At 44.5% G+C, this 24,670-nt stretch overlaps 3 protein-coding genes and 1 long non-coding RNA gene across 5 annotated transcripts in view; 2 read left to right on the plus strand and 2 right to left on the minus strand.

Moving 5' to 3' along the window:
- The window catches only part of LOC139248263 (zinc finger protein 551-like), a 359,795-nt gene that overhangs the window by 274,831 nt on the left and 60,294 nt on the right, over window positions 1–24,670 (plus strand). The window lies entirely within an intron of this gene.
- Window positions 1–24,670, plus strand: part of LOC139248256 (integrin alpha-X-like) — a 230,761-nt gene that overhangs the window by 38,617 nt on the left and 167,474 nt on the right. The gene's annotated exons all lie outside the window — the stretch shown is intronic.
- LOC139248261 (zinc finger protein 436-like) lies at window positions 688–3,410 on the minus strand. The gene has a single exon (XM_070872032.1). The coding sequence runs from the start codon at window positions 3,277–3,279 to the stop codon at window positions 2,386–2,388; it is 894 nt and encodes a 297-aa protein (XP_070728133.1). The 5' UTR covers window positions 3,280–3,410; the 3' UTR covers window positions 688–2,385.
- Window positions 10,743–24,640, minus strand: LOC139248277 (uncharacterized). Its single transcript, XR_011591026.1, has 3 exons — window positions 24,564–24,640; window positions 17,408–17,494; window positions 10,743–11,302 (listed from the first exon to the last, which is right to left on the minus strand). It is a non-coding gene; the product is annotated as an uncharacterized lncRNA (long non-coding RNA).

Genomic DNA, 24,670 nt, shown 5'->3' on the forward strand with positions numbered 1-24,670 from the left:
TTTTTTTTTAAACCAACGCGACCACGCTTTTTTTCCCCCACCTGTTGCTCAACAAACCTATCCTTTGTGCATTTCCTAGCTCCGTAACTTATCATCCGAATAAATCCACACCTGCATTTCTAACTTAAAATGTAATTCAAATCTACGTTCACACTTTCTTAAAACTTCCCACATACAAGGACAACAAAGGGTTAAAAAAAACTTTCACTCTGTCTGAAAAAGTGGGTGGAGCTAAAACAAATAGACAGCTCTACCATTTTTTTTCAAACAGGCTTTCAGACACATGAAAAATTCCGCAGTCAAAAATCACACAAGCACTTTCATTCAAAGACAGACATTCACAAAAGTCTCTTTTCATTCAACAAAGCTTATTAATTGTTTGGCCGGCTCTATTTTTGGATCCATAGGTCACTTAAGATAGTCACTCTCAGGTTTTTTTTAAATCTTGTCGATTAAGCCCTTCCGGTCGCCTGCATAGAATCTAGTAAGGGTGCTTCTTAACCCCAGTCTAATTCTTTCCCAGACGCCATTCTGTGATCTGACTATGGGCGGTCCTATCGCACTGGCCCCTTCACACGACTTTAATCCTGCCCCAAGATTTCCCTGTTCATTTTAAACTATATTCTAGATACTGACTGTCCCTCTAATCGGTTTCCCCTACCCCTAGAGCCTACAGTCCCATCAATACCCTTATCGATTTATCTGTATTCTTCCCGGTTCCCCTTGAACTCAGAGGCCACATCCACATCGATGCCTTCTGATAGTGTCTATCGTGACTTCACAATTTCCCCAAGCCTTTTACACCATAACAGACTTTTCACAGATTCTGGTACCCCGGGCAACAGGCACATCTCATAACATCTCACATTGGATGATGAGTGGTAGTTGTATCCTGTTCATGATGCCAAATGTTGTGGAGTATTAAAAATATAACACTCACACAAAAGGTCTTTTATAGAGAAAAAGAGTTGTTTATTAAAACCTGATTAATCAAGAGAGATCTGGCCACATCAGTACCGTTACTGAGTGCTCTCCACACCGATCTCACAGGACAGGCGGTGCAATTACATGTTTATAGAGTCGAAATACAGAAACTAGGCGGGGAAGTGTTCCATTGGTTATTTGCCACCAGTCCCCGCCCACCTACTGCTAATACATTGGTTGATACAGGTTACAGGCAATTTCATTGGTTGCAGTAATTTCTAATGATTCTATTGGTACATTCAGTTCTGACAGCTGTTGCTAGGGAACAGCCCCTGCAGGTTATGTGTACTTTCCTGGGAACGTCTTCCCAGGCTTGTTATCTTTGGCAGAGTCTGGTTACACTCTGCTTTAAAGAGGCTTTTGTCCCTCTTATCTCCTGTGTCTGGAACATCGTGGCCTTCTCTCATGATTTCTGTGAGCTGTCTACGTAAATCTTGTGGGTGTTCTTATCTCCTAAGAGAATTTCTCTGACCTTAGTTTTTCTGCCTAATTCAGCTATTCTACCATGAACGCATTTTAAACCTTACTCTCAGTCTTTCTTACATTATTTAAATTGCACCGATTTACTTTGCCCCTAATTAAGGCTTATCGCCCTTATACCACTCATATGGGAAACTAAAACTAGGGGACATAGTCTTAGAATAAGGGGCTACCCAATTAAAACTGAGACGAGGAATTTCTTCCCTGAGGGTTGTAAATCTATGGAATTCTCTGCCCAAGAGAGCTGTGGAGGCTGGGTCTTTGAATATATTTAAGACAGAGATAGACAGATAGTTGAGCGATAAGGGAGTAAAGGGTTATGGGGAGTGGGCAGGGAAGTGGAACTGAGTCCATGATCAGATCAGCCATGAGTTTATTGAATGGCGGAGCGGGCCCGAGGGACAAGTGGCCTACTCCTGCTCCTATTTCTTATGTTTTTATGTTCTAACTGAACATTTCTCCCAGTATAAGCTTGTCTGTAATGAAATGTATCTTTTAATAAGCCTCAGGTCCTTGCTCACGTCTGTTGCAGATTCCAGAGTTGATTCCGGAGATGATGGGGTTGACTTATGAAGGTAGGTTGGGCCTATGTACATTGGAGTTCAGAAGAATGGAGTCCTGAAGGACTGTTTCCCGGCTGAAATTCTGTTCTCCCTGTAAAATCCTCCCCCCAGATTGTCCTTTCTCAGCTCCAGCCAGGTGATGCTAATCACTCAGGTGGGAAAGACAAAAATCTACAGCAATGTGTTGAAAGCAACACTAATTTATGTGTCTATATCCCAAATATTAAATTCCAGTCCAGTTACAGGAGTTATTAACATCAGCATTACAGGAGTTATAAACCCCAATTGTCAGAATGAACACGTTTCAGTTCAGGATGTGATTAACAGCAACAATAACAGCAGAATCCAACCCCTGCAATCACTTGTGAACTCGCTGGTGTCTCAGCAGGTGGGATGACCGAGTGAATCCCTTCCCACATTCAGAGCAAGTGAACGGCCTCTCCCCAGTGTGAACTCGCTGGTGTATCAGCAGGTGGGATGACCGACTGAATCCCTTCCCACACTCGAAGCAGGTGAACGGCCTCTCCCCAGTGTGACTGCGCTGATGTCTCAGCAGGTCGGATGACAGAGTGAATCTTTTTCCACAGTCAGAGCAGGGGAATGGTCTCTCCACAGTGTGAACTCGCTGATGTGTCAGCAGGTTGGATAACTGAGTGAATCCCTTTCCACATTCAGAACATGTGAACGGTCTCTCCCCAGTATGAACTCGCTGGTGTATCAGCAGGTGGGATGACCGAGTGAATCCTTTCCCACATTCAGAGCAGCTGAACGGCCTCTCCCCAGTGTGAACTTGCTGGTGTCTCAGCAGGTGGTATGACAGAGTGAATCCCTTCCCACAGTCGAAGCAGGTGAACGGCCTCTCCCCAGTGTGAAGTCGCTGGTGTCTCAGGAGATGCTCTTTGCTTTTAAAACTCTTCTCACAGTCAGAACATTTAAAAGGTCTCTCCCCAGTGTGAACTTGTTGGTGTGTCAGGAGGTGCTGTTTGCTTTTAAAACTCTTCTCACAGTCAGAACATTTAAAAGGTCTCTCCTCAATATGAACTCGCTGGTGTTGCAGCAGGTAGGATGACCGAGTGAATCCCTTCCCACAGTCTGAGCAGGTGAATGGCCTCTCCCCGGTGTGAACTCGCTGGTGTCTCAGCAGGTGCTGTTTGCTTTTAAAACTCTTCTCACAGTCAGAACATTTAAAAGGTCTCTCCACAGTGTGAACTCGCTGGTGTATCAGCAGGTTGGATGATGTAGTGTATCCCATTGTGGATATCTGAACGGAATATATGGAATTAAGGACAGTAAAGTAAACGGGATATATGAAAATGTATAAGCCATGGAAGAATAGCTGGGAGAATGTCAGATTGCAAATAGTGCAACATCAGCTTAGCTAACAGTCTGTCTCAAGGTTTCAAGTCACTAATCCTGCCAATAATATATAATTGTAACATGAAATACATCTGCAGAATTGCAAGGTCTCAGTAAATAGTCACACCATTAGATTGAAACATTTGGAGGCAATACTTGAGCTTTCAAGAAGAACATCTCATATAGATTGACTAATGAGTGTCTGAGTTAGACTGTCAATCCATTTGTATTTTGTTATCTGATTTCAAAACTGTATAACTGTTAACGCTTTACGATGTAACTTCACCTATCCGTAGGGAGTGTGTACGCTCTATCCAGAGAGTATATCTTCTGTCTGATAGGTCTTACTGGCCGGTAATAAAGACTGCTTTGTTCAAAGCACAAGAGGTATTCGACTCAGTAATTTTACTGAACCAGATTGAGGTAAAAGAATTCAGAAATTAACATTTGGTGTCAGAAGTGGGATCTCAACGGACGACTGCCGAAAACTTGCGAATTAAGAGCCAGACTAGCCTTGGACGAGACGAGGGGAAAATGGCCACTGGAGTGAGTATGATTTCAATACTGCTCCAGTTTCCCCCGGTTTCAAAAGTCTGAGGAAAGTTTAGCCACTCGCTGGTTCTCAGGTAGTGTCTGAACGAGATCCAGGACAATCTGGTGAATACCTTTCAAACTTAGAATAGGGATAGAGATAGGGAAATTGTGCGATGACGCAAACCAAGCGGCGACTTGGAAAGGGAAAGATAGTTAGAGCTAGATAGGGATAGATGATCAATCATGGATCCAAAAAAAAATTAATAGGAAAGAAAAGAGACTCTTATGAATGTCTGTTTAAATGAGAAATGCTTCTGTGACTTTTACTGTAAAAAAAAAAGCCGGGGAGTTGTGGTTTGTTTTATCTCAAACAGAATGAAAGTTTGTTTTAACCCTTCGTAGTGTTGTCCTGTATGTGGGAAGTTTAAGAGTGTGAACCTTATTGAATTACGTATATTCGGATGATAAGTTGCGGAGCCAGGAAATGCCCAAAGGATAGATTTGTTAAAAAGAGAAAAAATTACATGGTCCCGGTGGTTTAAAAAAAAAGAAAAACTTGTTGAAAACAAACATTCAGAGAAGGCACAGCAAAACAACTGAGATGGATTCAAAAGGATCAATTGAGATAACGAAAAGCAGTCCACAGCCTACGTGCCAGACTTCTCTCTAGTTATAAAAAAAAAGTAACGTACTAAATAGGTGCTGAAAGAAAAAAATGTTCTGAGATTTTAAATTATGAAAAATATAAAATCACTCCTGTCCAATTGGCAGAAAAAAAAAACTCCATTAAATTAGGGCTTTCATTGACTGATTGAATTTAAACTGCGCAGTAACGTCAAAGGATAGGGAAATTTGGAGACTAAAATAAATTAATTGAGGCTCATAAGAAATCAAAATTAGAAAATTAGGCTCACAGGGAATAAAATGGGGATTTAAATAGAGGATAGGTGTTCAACTCAGGTACGACGTCGACCTTGTATATCACTTGGCCCGTCTAGGCTCTGATTGAATTTAAAAAAAAAACCCCGCAGCAACTCGGAAGGTAGGGCCGACGCGAACGCGCGGCCGAGAGAGAGAAGGGCCGAAGCGAACGCGGTGACGTAAACGCGCAGTGAAGCGAACGCGCAGTGACGTCAACGCGCAGTGACGTAGACGCGCAGTGACGTAAACGCGCAGTGACGCCGACGCGTAGTGACGCAGAGGCGCAGCAACGCGAATCGCGAAAGTCAGTGCTAATGGCAGTAAGTCTGTAAGTCTTAAGGTGTTTAGAGTTTTAAGTTTAGTATTAAGATCGTGCGGCTATGCGGACCGTGCGGTGATGCGGGTACGTGTTAGAAGTCTTTGTCTATTTTGTAGATCGCGCGGCTATGCGGACCGTGCGGCGATGCGGGTAAAGTAAAGTTAAAGTATCTTAACTCGCGCGGCGACGCGAGCCACGGGTCGACGCGGATTGCGCGGCGGCGTGAGCTGCGGGGCAACGCGGATTGCAAGGCGACGTGAACTGCGGGGCAACGTGGTAGTTTAGTATTAAGATCGTGCGGCGACGCGGACCGTGCGGTGATGCGGGTAAGTGTTAGATTTGGAGTTAGTTAAAGTCCGTGTTAGTTCTGTAAAGTCTGTGTCTATTTGTAAGTTTGTTTAAATTGCACGACGACACGAACGCGTAGCGACACAGTAATACGAGGGGCAGTGTGAAAATGGGAAATCAGTTAGATAAAACCACGGATGCGGATAGTCCGCTACAAAAGTTATGTGAGGAATTCCCTGAAAGAGCTGAAGACTTTAGAAAATTATCAGGAGCCCTGAACAAATTATTAGGGGATGACCAGTGGCCTCTAAGTGACACTAGAAGCGTAGAGGTAAAAAAAAAAGCACAGGGATTAATTTGGAGAAGGGGACGAGGAAAAGGGGATAAAAAAAAATGTAATTGCAACCTGGCGACATTATTGTCAGAAATTAAAAGATGCATCACTTCTATCGAGTTGGCAAACAAATGCTATTAAATTAGGACTTGCATTGACAGAGGGAACACATGTTAAAACTGTAGACGTCTTTAAAAAAAAAGAATGAAGGTGCGCACGAGAAACTTGCTAAGAGATCCTCTGGGACCTCTGAGAAAGGTATTGATCAACTACAAGTTAAAATGGCTGGCTTTGTGTTAACCGAGGCTGATGATGAAATTGATGAGTGGCCACTGACTCAGCGCCCAACGGCGCCTCCCGCACCCCCTGGCCTCTTGCTCCAGTCCTCTTCCCAACACCCTCCACCTAACACTCCAGTAAAAAAGAGTTAGGAACAACCACATATCACCAAAGCAACAAACCTAAACTGACTCCTCATCCTCTGATAGCGATTCGGATCCCCAGTTTACAAGCAATACAGCCGAAAGGACCAGATCTCACACTCGAAAGGGCAGAACTATATCTTAACATCACAAACAGTCCCGTAAATCTTCTAGTCAACCTACCAGTCCAAGTTGTGAAAGACATAGCAAACACCCCCGCCGATCGAGACGCAGAACTGTCAAGCAGTCAGACAGCTCTGAAACATCCTCCGGCCTGGAAATGATTTCCAAGATCCCAAAGTCCCGACACCAATTCCCTGTCAGACCAATGCCAAACCCTGATGCACAACAAGCTGCAGACCACCTCTCTATAGATGTCTGTGATCTTCAAACAACTATTTGATTGCTCACGCTATCCGGACAGATGGAAAGGGCAGTTAAATATTATTGGCAGAAAAAGAAAGGGGAGGGGGGAGGTGCGCCCCCAACCCGGGTCAAGACTGAATACGTGACTAGAAAGGAAGAGCCATCTCGGGAGGAAGGATCAATAGAACCGCAGTGTTGCATACAGGATTGGATGGATAAGCAAGGATACGGTTATACTAAACAACCAAACGGCCCGAGCCCTGCTAATAAACCTCCCTATTGTCCCCGGCATGGTATGGGAAGAGGCCGGGACTGGGTAAGAGGAATTGACTGTTTTAATTGTGGGCAGGAAGGACATTGGAATAAAAATTGCCCCTACCGTCAGCATGGAAAAGGAAGAGGAGGAAGAGGAGGGGGGCAAGGGGGGAGAGGAAGATCTTACACTAACTTCTCCCAGAACAACCCCTTTGGTCAATTGTCCCCCGATTGACTACGCAGCTTGATTGTGCAGGGATCCTCCCCGGACGACGAACCCATTCTGAATGAGTGGCAACCCTTTTTGATAGATACGGGAGCCTTCATGTCTTCTGTACAATCAAAGCTTAAACTCCCTGCTTCTACTGAAACACAGGAACTTTCAGGATTCCTGGGACAAATCTCGACATTCCCAGTGTCAGAACCGGTTAAAATGGGTTACCAGGAAGAATCGGTGGAACATCGAGTTGTTATCACAACCAATCTGGACTGTAACTTGATGGCTAGAGACCTCCTTTGCAAATTCCAGTTGCATTTGGAGTGTGGAGATAACGGGATTATTGTAAAACAGGAAACCCTTAAGCGGCAGTATTATACCACTAGAACCCCTCAGTGGTGGTCTCTGGACCTGCCGCAGGCACCCTGTCACGTGACCCTAGCATACGATCCCAGTGGAAAGAATCAGGTCCTGCAGAACTTTTATCAGGATCACGAAGGGGAAGTGAAGGGAATTCTATTTAGGGCTAGAGTGACTGGACTGGAAAGAGAGGCAGATTTTGTGGAAGTGGATAAGAATCTGTGGAAACAGCCCCTAACAATGGCACCGCATATTGCTCGTGAAGTATTAGCCCCTCACCATGCTAAAGATTTGGGAGTTATGGTACACAAGGCCATAGATGAGGCTGACCCTACCAGCCGGGATGTGCAAATCGTAAAACATGGCCGAACAGTCCAATTTAATGGGGACCCCGAGAAAGTATTAACAACTCTATGGCATCATACTGGCTCGGACATACCCGACTATGTGGATCCTCATGTGTGGGCAGAGGACCCCTCCCAAGTGGGTTATACTCCCATTAATTGAGATCCCAGTGCAGGGCAATGTGGACTGGCCCTCTATCCGACAGAACCCACTGAAATCACAGGCAATCCTAAACTGACTTTTCGGCACTGTACTGCAATTAATCCGGCCTGTTTTCTTACTGAGCCACCCCAAGATGAGGAAGAACCCAGTCATGATTGTTTATCTTTAATTTAAGAGGCCACATCAGTCAGGGAAGATTTAGTTGATGTACCAATGGAAGATCCAGACTGTATTCTTACTGAGCCAACCAAAGATGAGGAAGAACCCAGTCATGATTGTTTATGTATGTTGACGGAAGTACTTCTATTAATCCAGAAGATACACGAATCTCAGGATACGCCATAGTAAACCAGGAGAATCAGGTCTTGGAATCTGCCACTTTGAAACCGCCTATTCTGCTCAACAAGCTGAACTATTCGCCCTCACCCAAGCCTGTATCTTGGCCAAAGATCTCAAAGTCAATATCTATACCGACTCTAGGTATGCCTTTGGGGTGGCGCATGATTTCGGACAATTATGGAAAAATAGGGGATTCCTAACCTCACAGGGGAATGAGATATCTCATAAACAGTTAGTATCTGATTTGTTGCAAGCCCTCATGTACCCCAAACGCATTGCCATTATCAAATGTACTGCCCACACTACCGGAAAATCTCTGGTTGATATAGGGAATCGTTGTGCTGACCAAGAGGCCAAACAGGCCTCTCGGGAACAACGGATGGTAGTGCCCAGAATGATGAGTCAAACTAAAAATCCTGAAAAGAATAAGTTAGCCTCGGTCAAACCAATGCCAACCATCCAAGATGTTATACAAGCACAGGAGGACGCTCCTGAAAAAGATAAACTGTTGTGGAAAAATTATGGATGTACCTATGACCATGTCTCTAAACTCTGGACCACTCCCGCGGAACAGACTTGCATGTCTGACGAGTTGGCCTCTTGGGTTATAGAATGTTTGCATTTTGCTACTCATTGTGGAGCAAGGGCAACAAGTGATACGCTTTTGGCTACTTGGTGGCACCCAAGACTTCAGGCGCTGGCCCAGAAGACTAGTAGTCGTTGCCTTGTTTGCCAACAGCATAATCCAGGGAAGGGAGTCCCCTGTGATTGGGGTAAAACGCCCCTACCCGAAGGTCCCTTTGAGACATTTCAGTTGAACTACATTGAGTTGCAAAAAGTTCAGTGTTACAGATATGTGTTAGTAATAGTAGATGTGTTTAGCAGATGGATTGAAGCCTACCCTAACCTGGACAATAAGACTCAGACTGTTGTTAAGGTGTTAATGAGGGAAATTGTTCCTAGATATGAGATCTCAGCTAGACTGATGACCACCTATGTTCTTTCTCTGACTCAGGCTCTGCGACTAGTTCACAACCAGGTTCAAGATGCTCACCTCGACCTCCCAGTTTTACCCGAATTGTCCCTCGTGGCACCAGGGAAGTATGGATTCGGAAGGGATTAGAGCCACAATAGGAGGGGCCTTTTTAGGTGTCACTCACTACCCCCACTGCAGCCAAGGTTGAGGGGAAAAGTGTCTGGGTTCACCTGCACCACTGCAAGCTCATCACCATTTAAACAAATTTTGCTGGTTAGTCTAATTCCTGTTTCTGTTCCAGATCTCCTCCTCCCTATAGCTGAACAAGGCAGTTGAAGGAGGATCAGTTTGACCAAATACACTGACGGAGACCTGAAGGGAAACGTGAAAACAGAACTCTTTTTATCAGCTAAATAATTGGACTATTTATAAGATGAGATTGTGTCTGTATGCTACTGTCTGCATAATAGTGTTGATATATGACAGTTTTGGTGCACGGGAAGGAAGACAAAGGCGAGAGCTCCATGTAAACACCTTTTTGTATATGTCTTACGTTTATGCGGAAAAAGGGCACTTCACTAGATGCTGGGTGTGTTCACATATCCCTATACATTCCAAAGGGGGAATTCCTTTGCGCACCGTTCCCCTGACCCTAACTGAGACTGTTAGATGGATTCAAAGAAACGATATTGGAACAGGTAGCTAACCGCACTGCTGAGGCTCTGGAGGGCATCACAGCTGAAATGGTAGCGATAAGGACCGTAGCATTACAAAACCGAATGGCCCTCGATTACCTGTTAGCTGAGAAAGGGGGAACGTGTGCCCTGATAGGATCTGAATGTTGCACTTACATTCCTGATAATTCAGAAAACATAACCCACCTTGCCGATCACATAAGGAGGGAGGTGAAAAAGTTATCCACACCAGCAAAAGAACTTAGCAGGTTTGATTGGTTTCTGGGTGGATCTTGGAGATCCTATCTAATACATGGGGCAATTGTTCTCATCATAATAATTACCTGCTGTTTGATTGTTGGTTGCCTTAACCTCTGCTGTAAAGCAATGACAAGGTTAGCAGACCCTCTTGTGGTCAAGGGTTCCCGGGTTATGATCCAACAAACTAGAGAACTACTCAACAATGCAATACTCATAGAATGATCCTAAATGTTATCATAGAATGATAAAAGGGGGGATGTGGATATCTGAACGGAATATATGGAATTAAGGACAGTAAAGTAAACGGGATATATGAAAATGTATAAGCCATGGAAGAATAGCTGGGAGAATGTCAGATTGCAAATAGTGCAACATCAGCTTAGCTAACAGTCTGTCTCAAGGTTTCAAGTCACTAATCCTGCCAATAATATATAATTGTAACATGAAATACATCTGCAGAATTGCAAGGTCTCAGTAAATAGTCACACCATTAGATTGAAACATTTGGAGGCAATACTTGAGCTTTCAAGAAGAACATCTCATATAGATTGACTAATGAGTGTCTGAGTTAGACTGTCAATCCATTTGTATTTTGTTATCTGATTTCAAAACTGTATAACTGTTAACGCTTTACGATGTAACTTCACCTATCCGTAGGGAGTGTGTACGCTCTATCCAGAGAGTATATCTTCTGTCTGATAGGTCTTACTGGCCGGTAATAAAGACTGCTTTGTTCAAAGCACAAGAGGTATTCGACTCAGTAATTTTACTGAACCAGATTGAGGTAAAAGAATTCAGAAATTAACACCATCCCACAGTCGGAACAGGTAAACGGCCTCTCCCCGGTGTGACCTCGCCGATGTAGTTCCAGCTGGGACGGGTAGTTGAATCGTTTCCCACAGTCCTCACATTTACATGGTTTCTCCCCAGTGTGACTGCGCTTGTGTCTCTCCAGTTTGGATGTTCGGCTGAAGCCTTGTTCACACACAGAGCACGTGTACTGTTTCTTCCCACTGTGAACGGTGTCTTCTGCTTCCCTGGTCAAAAGCTGATGATATTCCGGTCCCGATGTATCGAGTGACTGTCAGATCTTGAAGTGATGTTTGGTTTGAGCTTCCAGTCTACAAATCCTCCCCTTTTAACACCCTGTAAAGTGAATTTCAAACAGGAAAAAGGGAGTGTGAGAGAGAACCCACAAAAACACAAAGGCAGTTTGTGAAATTGAGCTTAATGAATCTGGTCATTTGTGGGGCCGGCACTAGAAAAAAGTGACCATGAAAGTTGCTGGATTGTCATAAAAACACAACTGTCCTTCAGGGAAGGGAACCCACCTCCCGTGACAGTCCCACATGGGAAATTGTTGGTCCCACTGGGCCCAGAAGTACTGGGGGTGAAACCCAGCAGCTTCTCCCTCCTCCAGCTCAAACTGATGCAACAAACAGACCCACACAGGAGGTGAGGGAGTGACTTCTGCATCCAGCTCCCTCCCTGATACAGAGCGACTGGGAATTGCTGGGCCTGCTGTATAAATGCAAGTTGTTGTTTTCCTGATGTGGGGGTGGCACTGCCCCCGGGCGTTGCTGGTGCCGGGCCTGGCGGCTCTGACTCGGGGCCTGAGAACCGCACTCGGTGTTGCCCGGGGCCCGAGAGCCGTACTCGGTGTTGCCCGGGGGTGGGGGGGGTGGGGGGTGGTGGGTGGCAGAATCAGCACCTTCTGGGGAGGAGAGTAACCAGTGAGTGTTGAACTGAACCCAATCAGAATCAGCCTCCTCTCGGGATCAGTGAGAGAGAGAGGGAGGGGAACCAGTGAGTGTAGAACTGAACACAGCCAGGGTCAGCACCTTCGAAAGGAGTGGGCCCGGCGGCTCTGACTCTGGGCCTGAGAACCACACTTGATGAAAAAGGAGGCAGACAAAAAGGAGGAAACTATCGACCAGTTTGCCCAACATCTGTGGTTCGATAAATGTTGGAGTCCATTAGTAAAGAATCAGTAGCAGGACATTTCGAAAAGCATAATTCAGTCAGGCAGAGTCAGCATGGAGTTATGAAGGGGAAGTCACCTTGGACAAATTTGCTGGAATTCTTTGAGGATGTAACGAACAGGGTGGATAAAGTGGATGTGGTGTATTTGGACTTCCAGAAGGCATTTGATAAGATACCACATAAAAGCTTACTGTGCAAGATACAAGTTCAAGGGGTTGTGGGTAATAGGTTAGCATGGATAGAGGATTGGCTAACTAACAGAAAACAGAGAGTCGGGATAAATGGTTCATTCTTGGGTTGGCAATCAGGAACTAGTGCAGTGCCGCAGGGATTAATGCTGCGACCCCAACTATTTACAATCTATATTAACGACTTGGAAGAAGGGACCGAGTGTATCCTAGCCAAGTTTGCTGACGATACAAAGATGGGAGGAAAAGCAATGTGTGAGGAGGACACAAAGAATCTGCAATAGGCTAAGTGAGTGGGCAAACATTTGACAGATGGAGTATAATGTTGGAAAGTGTGAGGTCATGCACTTTGGCAGAAAAAAAATCAAAGAGCAAATTATTATTTAAATGGAGAAAGATTGCAAAGTGTTGCAATACAGCGGAACCTGGGAGTACTTGTACATGAAACACAAAAGATTAGCAAGTGATCAGGAAGGCCAATGGAGTCTTGGCCTTTATTGCAAAGGAGATGGAGTATAAAAGCAAGGATGTATTTCTACAGTTATACAGGTTATTGGTGAGGCCACACCTGGAATAGTGCGTGCAGTTTTGGTTTCCATATTTCTGAAAGGATATACTTGCTTTGGAGGCAGTCCAGTGAAGGGTCACTAGGTTGATTCCGGAAATGAGGAGGTTGACTTATGAGGAAAGGTTGAGGAGGTTGGGCCTCTACTCATCGGAAGTCAGAAGAAGAGGTATATTATCGAAACGCATAAGATTATGAGGGGGCTTGACAAGCTGGTTGCAGAGAGGATGTTTCCACCGATAGGGGAGACTAGAACTAGGGGGCATAATCTTACAATAAGAGGCCAATTAAAACTGAGGTGAGGAGGAATTTCTTCTCTCAGAGGGTTGTAAATCTGTGGAATTTACTATCTCAGAGAGCTGTGGAAGCTGGGACATTGAATAAATTTAAGACAGAGATAAGGGAATAAGGGGTTATGGGGAGCAGGCAGGGAAGCAGACCTGAGTCCATGGTCAGATCAGCCATGATCGTGTTAAATGGCGGAGCAGGCTCAAGGGGCCGTACGGCCTTCTCCTGCTCCTATTTCTTATGTTCTTATATTGTGGGTGTCTGGTATGGGAGTGTGGATTTGACTCTGTATCTGTCCGTCTCTGGTATGTGAATGAGGGTTTTACTCTGTATGTCAGTTTCTGATAGGAGAGTGTGGGTTTTATCCCATACCTGTCAATTTCTGGTAATTGTCTGTGGGTTTCATTCTGTATCTTTCCATTCCTGGTGTGTGAGTGTGTGTTTTGTGCTGTACCTGTCCATCTGTTATGTGAATGTGAGCTTTACTCCATACCCGTCATTCTCCAGTATGTTAGTATTGTTTTACTGTGTACCACCAATTCCTGATAGGGTATTCGTTTTACTTTCTACCTGTCAATTTTTGTTATGGAGGCGAGAGTTTATGCTGAATCAGTCGGTCTCTGGTAAATGAGTCTGAGTTTCACTCTGTATCTATCTGTCTCTGGTATGAGTGTGGACCTTTCTCTGTATCTCTCCATTTTTTTTTAATAGGAGTCTGAGTTTTATTCTGTACCTGTCAAGTTCTGATGTGTGATTGTGGGCCTGACTCGATACCTGCCAGTTTCTGCTTAATTGAGAGTGGGCTTTTCTTTGTACTTGTCAGTTTCTGGTATGGAAGAGAGGCTTTACCCTGTACCTGTCAAGTACTGATAAATTGACAGACACAATGAAATGCCAATACTCACTTATGTTATGGGAATATGGATTTTAATATGTCAGCCTCTGATGTGTGAGTGTGGGTAATGAGAGAGGATTAATTAGCAATCTCGTTGTGCGAGGCCCCTTGGGAAAGAGTGAACATAATATGGTGGAATTCTACATTAGGATGGAGAATGAAACAGTTAATTCAGAGACCATGGTCCAGAACTTAAAGAAGGTAACTTTGAAGGTATGAGGCGTAAATTGGCTAGGATAGATTGGCGAATGATACTTAAGGGGTTGACTGTGGATGGGCAATGGCAGACATTTAGAGACCGCATGGATAAACTACAACAATTGTACATCCCTGTCTGGCGTAAAAATAAAAAAGGGAAGGTGGCTCAACCGTGGCTATCAAGGGAAATCAGGGATAGTATTAAAGCCAAGGAAGTGGCATACAAATTGGCCAGAAATAGCAGCCAACCCGGGGACTGGGAGAAATTTAGAACTCAGCAGAGGAGGTCAAAGGCTTTGATTAGGGCAGGGAAAATAGAGTACGAGAGGAAGCTTGCAGGGAACATTAAGACGGACTGCAAAAGTTTCTATAGGTATGTAAAGAGAAAAAGGTTAGTAAAGACAAACGTAGGTCCCCTACAGTCAGAATCAGGGGAAGTCATAACGGGGAACAAAGAAATGGCAGACCAATTGAACAAGTACTTTGGTTCGGTATTCACGAAGGAGGACACAAACAACCTTCTGGATATAAAAGAGGTCAGAGGGTCTGGTAAGGAGGAGGAACTGAGGGAAATCTTTATTAGTCGGGAAATTGTGTTGGGGAAATTGATGGGATTGAAGGCCAATAAATTCCCAGGGCCTGATGGACTGCATCCCAGAGTACTTAAGGAGGTGGCCTTGGAAATAGCGGATGCATTGACAGTCATTTTCCAACATTCCATAGATTCTGGATCAGTTCCTATGGAGTGGAGGGTAGCCAATGTAACCCCACTTTTTAAAAAAGGAGGGAGAGAGAAAACAGGGAATTATAGACCGGTTAGCCTGACCTCAGTAGTGGGTAAAATGATGGAATCAATTATTAAGGATGTCATAGCAGCGCATTTGGAAAGAGGTGACATGATAGGTCCAAGTCAGCATGGATTTGTGAAAGGGAAATCATGCTTGAAAAATCTTCTGGAATTTTTTTGAGGATGTTTCCAGTAGAGTGGACAAGGGAGAACCAGTTGATGTGGTGTATTTGGACTTTCAGAAGGCTCTTGACAAGGTCCCACTCAAGAGATTAATGTGCAAAGTTAAAGCACATGGGATTGGGGGTAGTGTGCTGACGTGGATTGAGAACTGGTTGGCAGACAGGAAGCAAAGAGTAGGAGTAAATGGGTACTTTTCAGAATGGCAGGCAGTGACTAGTGGGGTACCGCAAGGTTCTGTGCTGGGGCCCCAGCTGTTTACATTGTACATTAATGATTTAGACGAGGGGATTAAATGTAGTATCTCCAAATTTGCTGATGACACTAAGTTGGGTGGTAGTGTGAGCTGCGAGGAGGATGCTATGAGGCTGCAGAGTGACTTGGATAGGTTAGGTGAGTGGGCAAATGCATGGCAGATGAAGTATAATGTTGATAAATGTGAGGTTATCCACTTTGGTGGTAAAAACAGAGAGACAGACTATTATCTGAATGGTGGCAGATTAGGAAAAGGGGAGGTGCAACGATACCTGGGTGTCATGGTAAATCAGTCATTGAAGGTTGGCATGTAAGTACAGCAGGCGGTTAAGAAAGCAAATGGCATGTTGGCCTTCATAGCGAGGGGATTTGAGTACAGGGGCAGGGAGGTGTTACTACAGTTGTACAGGGCCTTGGTGAGGCCACACCTGGAGTATTGTGTACAGTTTTGGTCTCCTAACTTGAGGAAGGACATTCTTGCTATTGAGGGAGCGAAGGTTCACCAGACTGATTCCCGGGATGGTGGGACTGACATATCAAGAAAGACTGGATCAACTGGGCTTGTATTCACTGGAGTTCAGAAGAATGAGAGGGAATCTCATAGAAACGTTTAAAATTCTGATGGGTTTAGACAGGTTAGATGCAGGAAGAATGTTCCCAATGTTGGGGAAGTCCAGAACCAGGAGTCACAGTCTAAGGATAAGGGGTAAGCCATTTAGGACCGAGATGAGGAGAAACTTCTTCACCCAGAGAGTGGTGAACCTGTGAAATTCTCACCCACAGAAAGTTGTTGAGGCCAATTCACTAAATATATTCAAAAAGGAGTTAGATGTAGTCCTTACTACTAGGGGGATCAAGGGGTATGGCGAGAAAGCAGGAATGGGGTACTGAAGTTGCATGTTCAGCCATGAACTCATTGAGTGGCGGTGCAGGCTCGAAGGGCCGAATGGCCTACTCCGGCACCTATTTTCTATGTTTTTATACTGTATCTCTCAGTCTCTGATAAGCAAGTGTGGGTTTTATACTGTCACAGTCCGGTTTTGGTATGTGTGTTGAGGTTTAATCTGTGCCTCTAAGTTTCTGCTATGTTAGTCTGGGTACAATCTGTGTTGTTGCTGCTACTTGATTGTGTGTTTTAGTCTGTACCTGTCAGTTCCTGCTGTGTGAGTGTGAAATTTACTCTGTATCTGCCCGTCTCTGGTATGTGAGCATGAGGATCAATTTTACTTTTTACTTGTATTTCTCGGATATGGGAGTGAAGATTTTGCCTTCTACTTGTCATTTTTCTGATGTGTGCGTGTGGGATTTACTCTGCCCCTATCAGTTTCTGCGATGCACGTAACAATTTTACTTCCTGCTTTTCAGCTTTCCGATATGTGCATATGGGATTTACACTTTACCTGTCACTTTCTTGTGTGCAAGTGCAAAATTTATTCTGTTACTGTCACTTTCATAGATGTGTGTATGTGTTGTATACTGTATCGGTCAGTCTATGGTACAGGAATGTGGGTTTTATTCTGCACCTGTCATCTTCTGGTATGTTCGGGGGGTTAAATACTGAATCCGTCAGATTCTGAAACATGAATATGGCTTTTGCTCTGTACCTGTCAGCTTCTGATATGCGAGTGTGGTTTATACTATCTGTTTGACATTTTTTCTGATAGGTGATTGTGTGTTTTATTCTATACCCGCCAGTTTCTGGCAAGTGAGTCAGGGTATTTAATATACCTGTCAGTGTGATCGGTTTCAATGGTGAAACAGCATCTGATTCTACTGCTCCATGTGGCTGTAAGATTCACAATGTAACTCTGCCACTTCAGATCACTGTGGGACTCACAGCTTCTGCTGCCTGTGACAATATGAGTGAGGTCAGTTTTGTGTGTCTGCGCTCTGCGAGTGATAATCTACTTACTGTGTGAGAAGGAGTTGCCTGCACTGTTCCTCGTGTTCCGGGTGGAGGAAAGCTCACATTTGTTCTGGCTGGTTGAAGAATTTTGCTCTGAGAATAATAATACGAGAACATTATTAGTTCCAAGATATGGATGCGGGGGAGAATATGATGTATCTGAGGGAGCGACAATGTATCTCTCGATCACCAGCAACACGTAAGAACATAAGAAATAGGAACAGGAGTAGGCCATACGGCCCCTCGAGCCTGTTCTGCCATTCAATAAGATCATGGTTGATCTGATCATGGACTCAGCTCCACTTCCCCGCCCGCTCCCAATAACCCCTTATCGTTTAAAAACTGTCTATTTCTGTCTTAAATTTATTCAATGTCCCAGCTTCCACAGCTCTCTGAGGCAGTGAATTCCACTGATTTATAACCCTCAGAAGAAATTTCTCCTCATCTCTGTTTTAAATGGGCGGCCCCTTATTCTAAGATCATGCCCTCTAGTTCTAGTCTCCCCCATCAGTGGAAACATCCTCTCTGCATCCACCTTGTCAAGACCCCTCATAATCTTATACGTTTCGATAAGATCACCTCTCATTCTTCTGAATTCCAATGAGTAGAGGCCCAACCTACTCAATCTTTCCTCATAAGTCAACCCCTCATCCACAGAATCAACCTAGTGAACCTGCTCTGAACTGTCTCCAAAGCAAGTATATCCTTTCTTAAATATGGAAACCAAAACTGCACAAAGTATTCCAGCTGTGGCCTCACCAATACCTTGTATAGCTGTAGCAAGACTTCCCTGCTTTTATACTCCATACCATTTGCAATAAAGGCCAAGATACCATTGGCCTTCCTGATCACTTGCTGTACCTGCATACTATCCTTTTGTGTTTCATGCACAAGTACCCCCAGGTCCTGCTGTACTGTGGCACTTTGAAATCTTTCTCCATTTAAATAATAACTTGCTCTTTGATTTTTTTCTGCCAAAATGCATGACCTCACACTTTCCAACATTATATTCCATCTGTCAAATTTTTGCCCACTCACTTAGCCTGTGAATGTCCTTTTGCAGATTTTTTGTGTCCTCCTCACACATTGCTTTTCCTCCCATCTTTGTATCATCAGCAAACTTGGCTACGTTACACTCAGTCCCTTCTTCCAAGTCGTTAATATAGATTGTAAATAGTTGGAGTCCCAGCACTGATCCCTGCGGCACCCCACTCGTTGCTGGTTGCCAACCAGAGAATGAACCATTTATCCCGACTCTCTGTTTTCTGTTAGTTAGCCAATCCTCCATCCATGCTAATATATTACTCCCAACCCTGTGAACTTTTATTTTGTGCAGTAACCTTTCATGTGGCACCTTGTCAAATACCTTCTGGAAGTCCAAATACACCACATCCACTGGTTCCCCTTTATCCATTCTGTTTGTTACATCCTCAAAGAACTCCAGCAAATTTGTCAAACATAAATCCATGCTGACTCTGCTTGACCGAATTTTGCTTTTCCAAATGTCCTGCTACTGCTTCTTTAATAATGGACTCCAACATTTTCCCAACCACAGATATTAGGCTAACTGGTCTATAGTTTCCTGCTTTTTGTCTACCTCCTTTTTTAAATAGGGGCATTACATTTGCAGTTTTCCAATCTGCTGGGACCTCCTCAGAATACAGGGAATTTTGGTAAATTACAACCAATGCATCCACAATCCCTGATGCTACTTCTGTTAAGACCCTAGGATGCAAGCCATCAGGTCCAGCGGATTTATCTGCCTTTAGTCCCATTATCTTACTGAGTACCACCTCCTTAGTGATTGTGATTGTGTTAAGTTCCTCCCCCCTTATAGCCCCTTGACTATCCACTGTTGGAATATTGTTAGTGTCCTCTCCCGTAAAGACGGATACAAAATATTTGTTCAGAGTTTCTGCCATCTCCATGTTCCCCATTATTAATTCCCTGGTCTCGTCCTCTAAGGGACCAACATTTACTTTAGCCACTCTTTTCCTTTTTATATACCTATAGAAACTCTTGCTATCTGTTTTTATATTTTGTGCTAATTTACTTTCATAGTTCATCTTCCCTTTCTTAATCTTTTTTTAGTCGTTCTTTGCTGGCTTTTAAAAGCTTCCCAGTCTTCCGTCCTCCCACTAGTTTTGGCCACTGTATGCCCTTGTTTTTAATTGGATATTGTCCTTTATTTATTTTATTAGCCACGGATGGCTATCTTTTCTCTTACACCCTTTCCTCCTCACTGGAATGTATTTTTCTTGAGTGTTGTGAAATATCTCCTTAAATATACACCACTGTTCATCAACAATCCTACATTTTAATCTATTTTCCCATTCCACTTTACCCAACTCTGCCCTCAGACCTTCATAGTCTCCTTTATTTAAGCTTAGTACGCTGGTTAGAGATCCAACTTTCTCACCCTCTATCTGAATTTGAAATTCAATCATGCTATGATCACTCATTCCGAGGGAATCCTTTTCTAGGAGATTATTTATTAATCCTGTCTCATTACACAGGACCAGATCTAAGATAGCCTGCCCCTGGTTGGTTCTGTTCAAGGAACCAGTCCCTTATGCACTCTATGAACTCCTCCTTAAGGCTACCCTGACCAATTTGAATTGTCCAATCAATATGGAGGTTAAGATCACCCATGATTATTGCTGTTCCCTTTTTACAAGCCCCCACTATTTCCTGGTTTATGCTCCGACCAAGAGTTGCTACTGTTAGGGGGCCTATAGACTACGCCCACCAGTGATTTTTTTTTCCCCCCTTATTGTTCCTTATCTCCACCCAAACTGTTTCAACACCCTTATCATTTGAGCCAATATCGTTTTACTATTGCAGTGATTCCATCCTTTATCAATAGAGCGACCCCACCTCCTTTCCGTTTCTGTCTGTCCTTCCAGATTGTCAAGTACCCCTGAATATTTAATTCCCAGTCCTGGTCACCTTACAACCACGTCTCTGTAATGGCTATCAGATCATACCCATTTGTCTCAATTTGTGCCGTCAACTCATCTATTTTGTTACAAATGCTACGTGCATTTAGACAAAGTGCCTTTCAGTTTGTTATTTTACCCTTTTTTCCTGCTTGTTTCCTCTCTCCTTCAAACTCACTTTCTTTATTTTTGCTTTCTAATTCCAGCTTTACTCTCCTCCCTACTGAATCTATTTTCAGGTTCCCATCCCACTGCCAAGCTAGTTTAAACCCTGCCCAACAGCACTAGCAAACCCCCCCCCCCCCCCCACCCACGAGGATATTGGTCCCGGCTTTGTTGAGGTGCAACCCGTCCGGCTTGTACAGGTCCCATCTGCCCCAGAAGCGGTTCCAATGCCTCAGGAAACGAAAGCCCTCCCACCTGCACCATCTCTCCAGCCACACTTTCATCTGCTCTATCCTCCTATTTCTGAACTCACTAGCTCGTGACACTGGGAGTAATCTGGAGATTACTACCTTTGAGGTCCTGCTTTTTAAGGTCTCTCCTTGCTCCCTAACCTCTGCCTGCAGGACTTCATCCCTCTTCCGACCTATGTCATTGGTACCGATATGGACTACGACCTCTGGCTATTCACCATCTCCCCCCAGAATGTCCTGCAGACACTCAGTGACATCCTTCACCCTGGCACCAGGAAGGCAACATACCATTCTGGAGTCACGTCTGCGACCACAGGCGGTTCTGGAGAACTCAACTCACCGAAACAGTATAACTGTTTTTTAAAATATCTTCTCACACACTCCTCTCCTGGTGCCTGCAATAGATGCACTTTGTGAAACTCCCGACATCCTCACTGTCAGGCTGTGTTTCCACTGCTCACTGTCCAAGAACAACAAACACAGTGACATTGGAACTGAATCAGAAACATTACTACTGATTTGGGGAAAGAAAGCAGCAATGATTTGAAAGAGTGAGATGATTTACTTTCTCTGTTACTAAAGTAAATGTTGGCCCCTTAGAGGACGAGTCCATGGAATTAGTAATGGGGAACATGGAGAGGGCAGAACTCGGAACAAATATTTTGTGTCAGTCTTTACGGTAGAGGACACTAACAATATTCCGACAGTGGATAGTCATGGGGCTATAGTGGGGGAGGAACTTAACACAATCACAATCACTAAGGAGGTGGTACTCAGTAAGATAATGGGACTAAAGGCAGATAAATCCCCTGGACCTGATGGCTTGCATCCTCGGGTCTTAAGAGAAGTAGCAGCAGGGATTGTGGATGCATTGGTTGTAATTTACCAAAATTCCCTGGAGTCTGGGGAGGTCCCAGGAGATTGGAAAACTGCAAATGTAATGCCCCTATTTAAAAAAGGAGGCAGACAAAAAGCAGGAAACTATAGACCTGTTAGCCGAACATCTGTGGTTGGGAAAATGTTGGAGTCCATTATTAAAGAAACAGTAGCAGGACATTTGGAAAAGCAAAATTCAATCAGGCAGAGTCAGCATGGATTTATGAAGGGGAAGTCATGTTTGACAAATTTGCTAGAGTTCTTTGAGGATGTAACAAACACGGTGCATGAAGGGGAATCAGTGGATGTGGTGTATTTGGATTTCCGGAAGGCATTTGACAAGGTACCACTTGAAAGGTTACTGCACAAAATAAAAGTTCACAGGGTTGGGAGTAATACGTTAGCATGGATAGACGATTGGCTAACTAACATACATTATACATTAATATACATTAACGATTTGGATGAAGGAATAGAGTGTAATATCTCCAAGTTTGCAGATGACACTAAACTGGGTGATGGTGTGAGCTGTGAGGAGGACGCTAAGAGGCTGCAGGGTGACTTGGACAGTTTAGGTGAGTGGGCAAATGCATGACAGATGCAGTATAATGTGGATAAATGTGAGGTTATCCATTTTGGGGGCAAAAACACGAAGGCAGAATATTATCTGAATGGCGGAAGACTAGGAAAAGGGGAGGTGCAACGAGACCTGGGTGTCATGGTTCATCAGTCACTGAAAGTGGGCACGCAGGTACAGCAGGCAGTGAAAAGGCAAATGGTATGTTGGCATTCATAGCTAGGGGATTTGAGTATAGGAGCAGGGAGGTCTTACTGCAGTTGTACAGGGCCCTGTTGAGGCCACATCTTGAATATTGTGTACAGTTTTGGTCTCCTCATCTGAGGAAGGACATTCTTGCTATTGAGGGAGTTCAGCGAAGGTTCACCATACTGATTCCAGGGATGGCTGGACTGTCATATGAGGAGAGACTGGATCAACTGGGCCTTTATTCACTGGAGTTTGGAAGGATGAGAGGGGATCTCATAGAAACATATAAGATTCTGACGGGACTGGACAGGTTAGATGCGGGAAGAATGTTCCCGATGTTGGGGCAGTCCAGAACCAGGGGACACAGTCTTAGGATAAGGGGTAGGCCATTTAGGACTGAGATGAGGAGAAACTTCTTCATTCAGAGAGTTGTTAACCTGTGGAATTCCCTGCCGCAGAGAGTTGTTGATACCAGTTACTGAATATATTCAAGAGGGAGTTAGATATGGCTCTTATGGTTAAGAGGATTAAGGGGTATGGAGAGAAAGCAGGAAAGGGGTACTGAGGGAATGATCAGCCATGATCTTATTGAATGGCGGTGCAGGCTCGAAGGGCCGAATGGCATACTCCTGCACCTATTTTTCTATGTTTCTATGTTTAACAGAGAACAGAGAGTCCGGATAAATGGTTAAATCTCTGGTTGGCAACCAGTAACTAGTGGGGTGCTGCAGGGATCAGTGCTGGGACCCCAACTATTTACAATCTATAGTAAACGACTTGGAAGAAGGGACCGAGTGAAATGTAGCCAAGTTTGCTGATGATACAAAGATGGGAGGAAAAGCAATGTGTGAGGAGGACACAAAAAATCTGCAAAAGGACATTTACAGGCTAAGTGAGTGGGCAAAAATTTGACAGATGGAGTATAATGTTGGAAAGTGTGAGGTCATGCAGTTTGGCAGAAAAAAAATCAAAGAGCAAGTTATTATTTAAATGGAGAAAGATTGCAAAGTGCCGCAGTACAGAAGGACCTGACGGTACTTGTGCATGAAACACAAAAGGAAAGCATGCAGGTACAGCAATTGATCAGGAAGGCGAATGGTATCTTGGCCTTTATTGCAAACGGTATGGAGTATAAAAGCAGGGAAGTCTTGCTACAGCTATACAAGGTATTGGTGAGGCCACAGCTGGAATACTGTGTGCAATTTTGATTTCCATATTTATGAAAGGATATACTTGCTTTGGAGACAGTTCAGAGAAGGTTCACTAGGTTGATTCCGTGGATGAGGGGTTGACTTATGAGGAAAGGTTGAGTAGGTTGGACCTCTACTCATTGGAATTCAGAAAAATGGGAGGTGATCTTATCGAAACGTATAAGATTATCAGGGGTCTTGACAAGGTGGATGCAGAGAGGATGTTTTCACTGATGGGGGAGACTAGAACTAGCGGGCATGATCTTAGAATAAGGGGCCGCCCATTTAAAACAGAGATGAGGAGAAATTTATTCTCTCAGAGGTGTGTAAATGTGTGGAATTCGCTGTCTCAGAGAGCTGTGGAAGTTGGGACACTGAATAAATTTAAGACAGAAATAGACAGTTTGTTAAACGATAAGGGGTTATGGGGAGTGGGCGGGGAAGTGGAGCTGAGTCCATGATCAGATCAGCCAGGATCTTATTAAATGGTGGAACAGGCTCGAGGGGCCGTATGGCCTACTCCTGTTCCTATTTCTTATGGTCTTATGACCTCACACTGTCCACACACAGCCCGAGAATGGCCTCTCCCTTCCCCCATTCACTCCATGTTCCGGAATTAGTTCCTGCTCCACTCTGCCTCTGACAAACAAACAGCCCCCGACGGAACTAAACCAGGATCGTTCACTCCTGGTTAGGAAAGAGAAAGCAGGAATGATTGTAAACAGCAGATTCTGCCCATTCTGTCTCCCTTCACCCTGGACACACACCGTCCACACACAGCCCGAGAATGGCCTCTCCCTCCCCCCACTCACACCACGCACTGACACTGGTTCTTGCTCCACTCCGTCCCTTACACACAGACCCCGACTCCCCCTGAACTCCCCCCGGACTCAGTGCCGGTCTCTGAGCCCATCTACGGATAACGGATACGCTCCCAAAGCGCTGCTGTAAGGAGGCTGCTGCTCGCTGCCTTACCCCGGGGCTGCGGGCTCTCCATTCCCGGCTGTTTGAAACCATCTTCTTCCGCTCACTGAGTGAATGACGATCACAGATAGGGCTGGGGGAGGGGAGGGCGCATGCGC

This window comes from Pristiophorus japonicus, unplaced genomic scaffold (assembly GCF_044704955.1).
Source record: "Pristiophorus japonicus isolate sPriJap1 unplaced genomic scaffold, sPriJap1.hap1 HAP1_SCAFFOLD_29, whole genome shotgun sequence".
Classification (NCBI taxonomy): Eukaryota; Metazoa; Chordata; class Chondrichthyes; family Pristiophoridae; genus Pristiophorus; species Pristiophorus japonicus.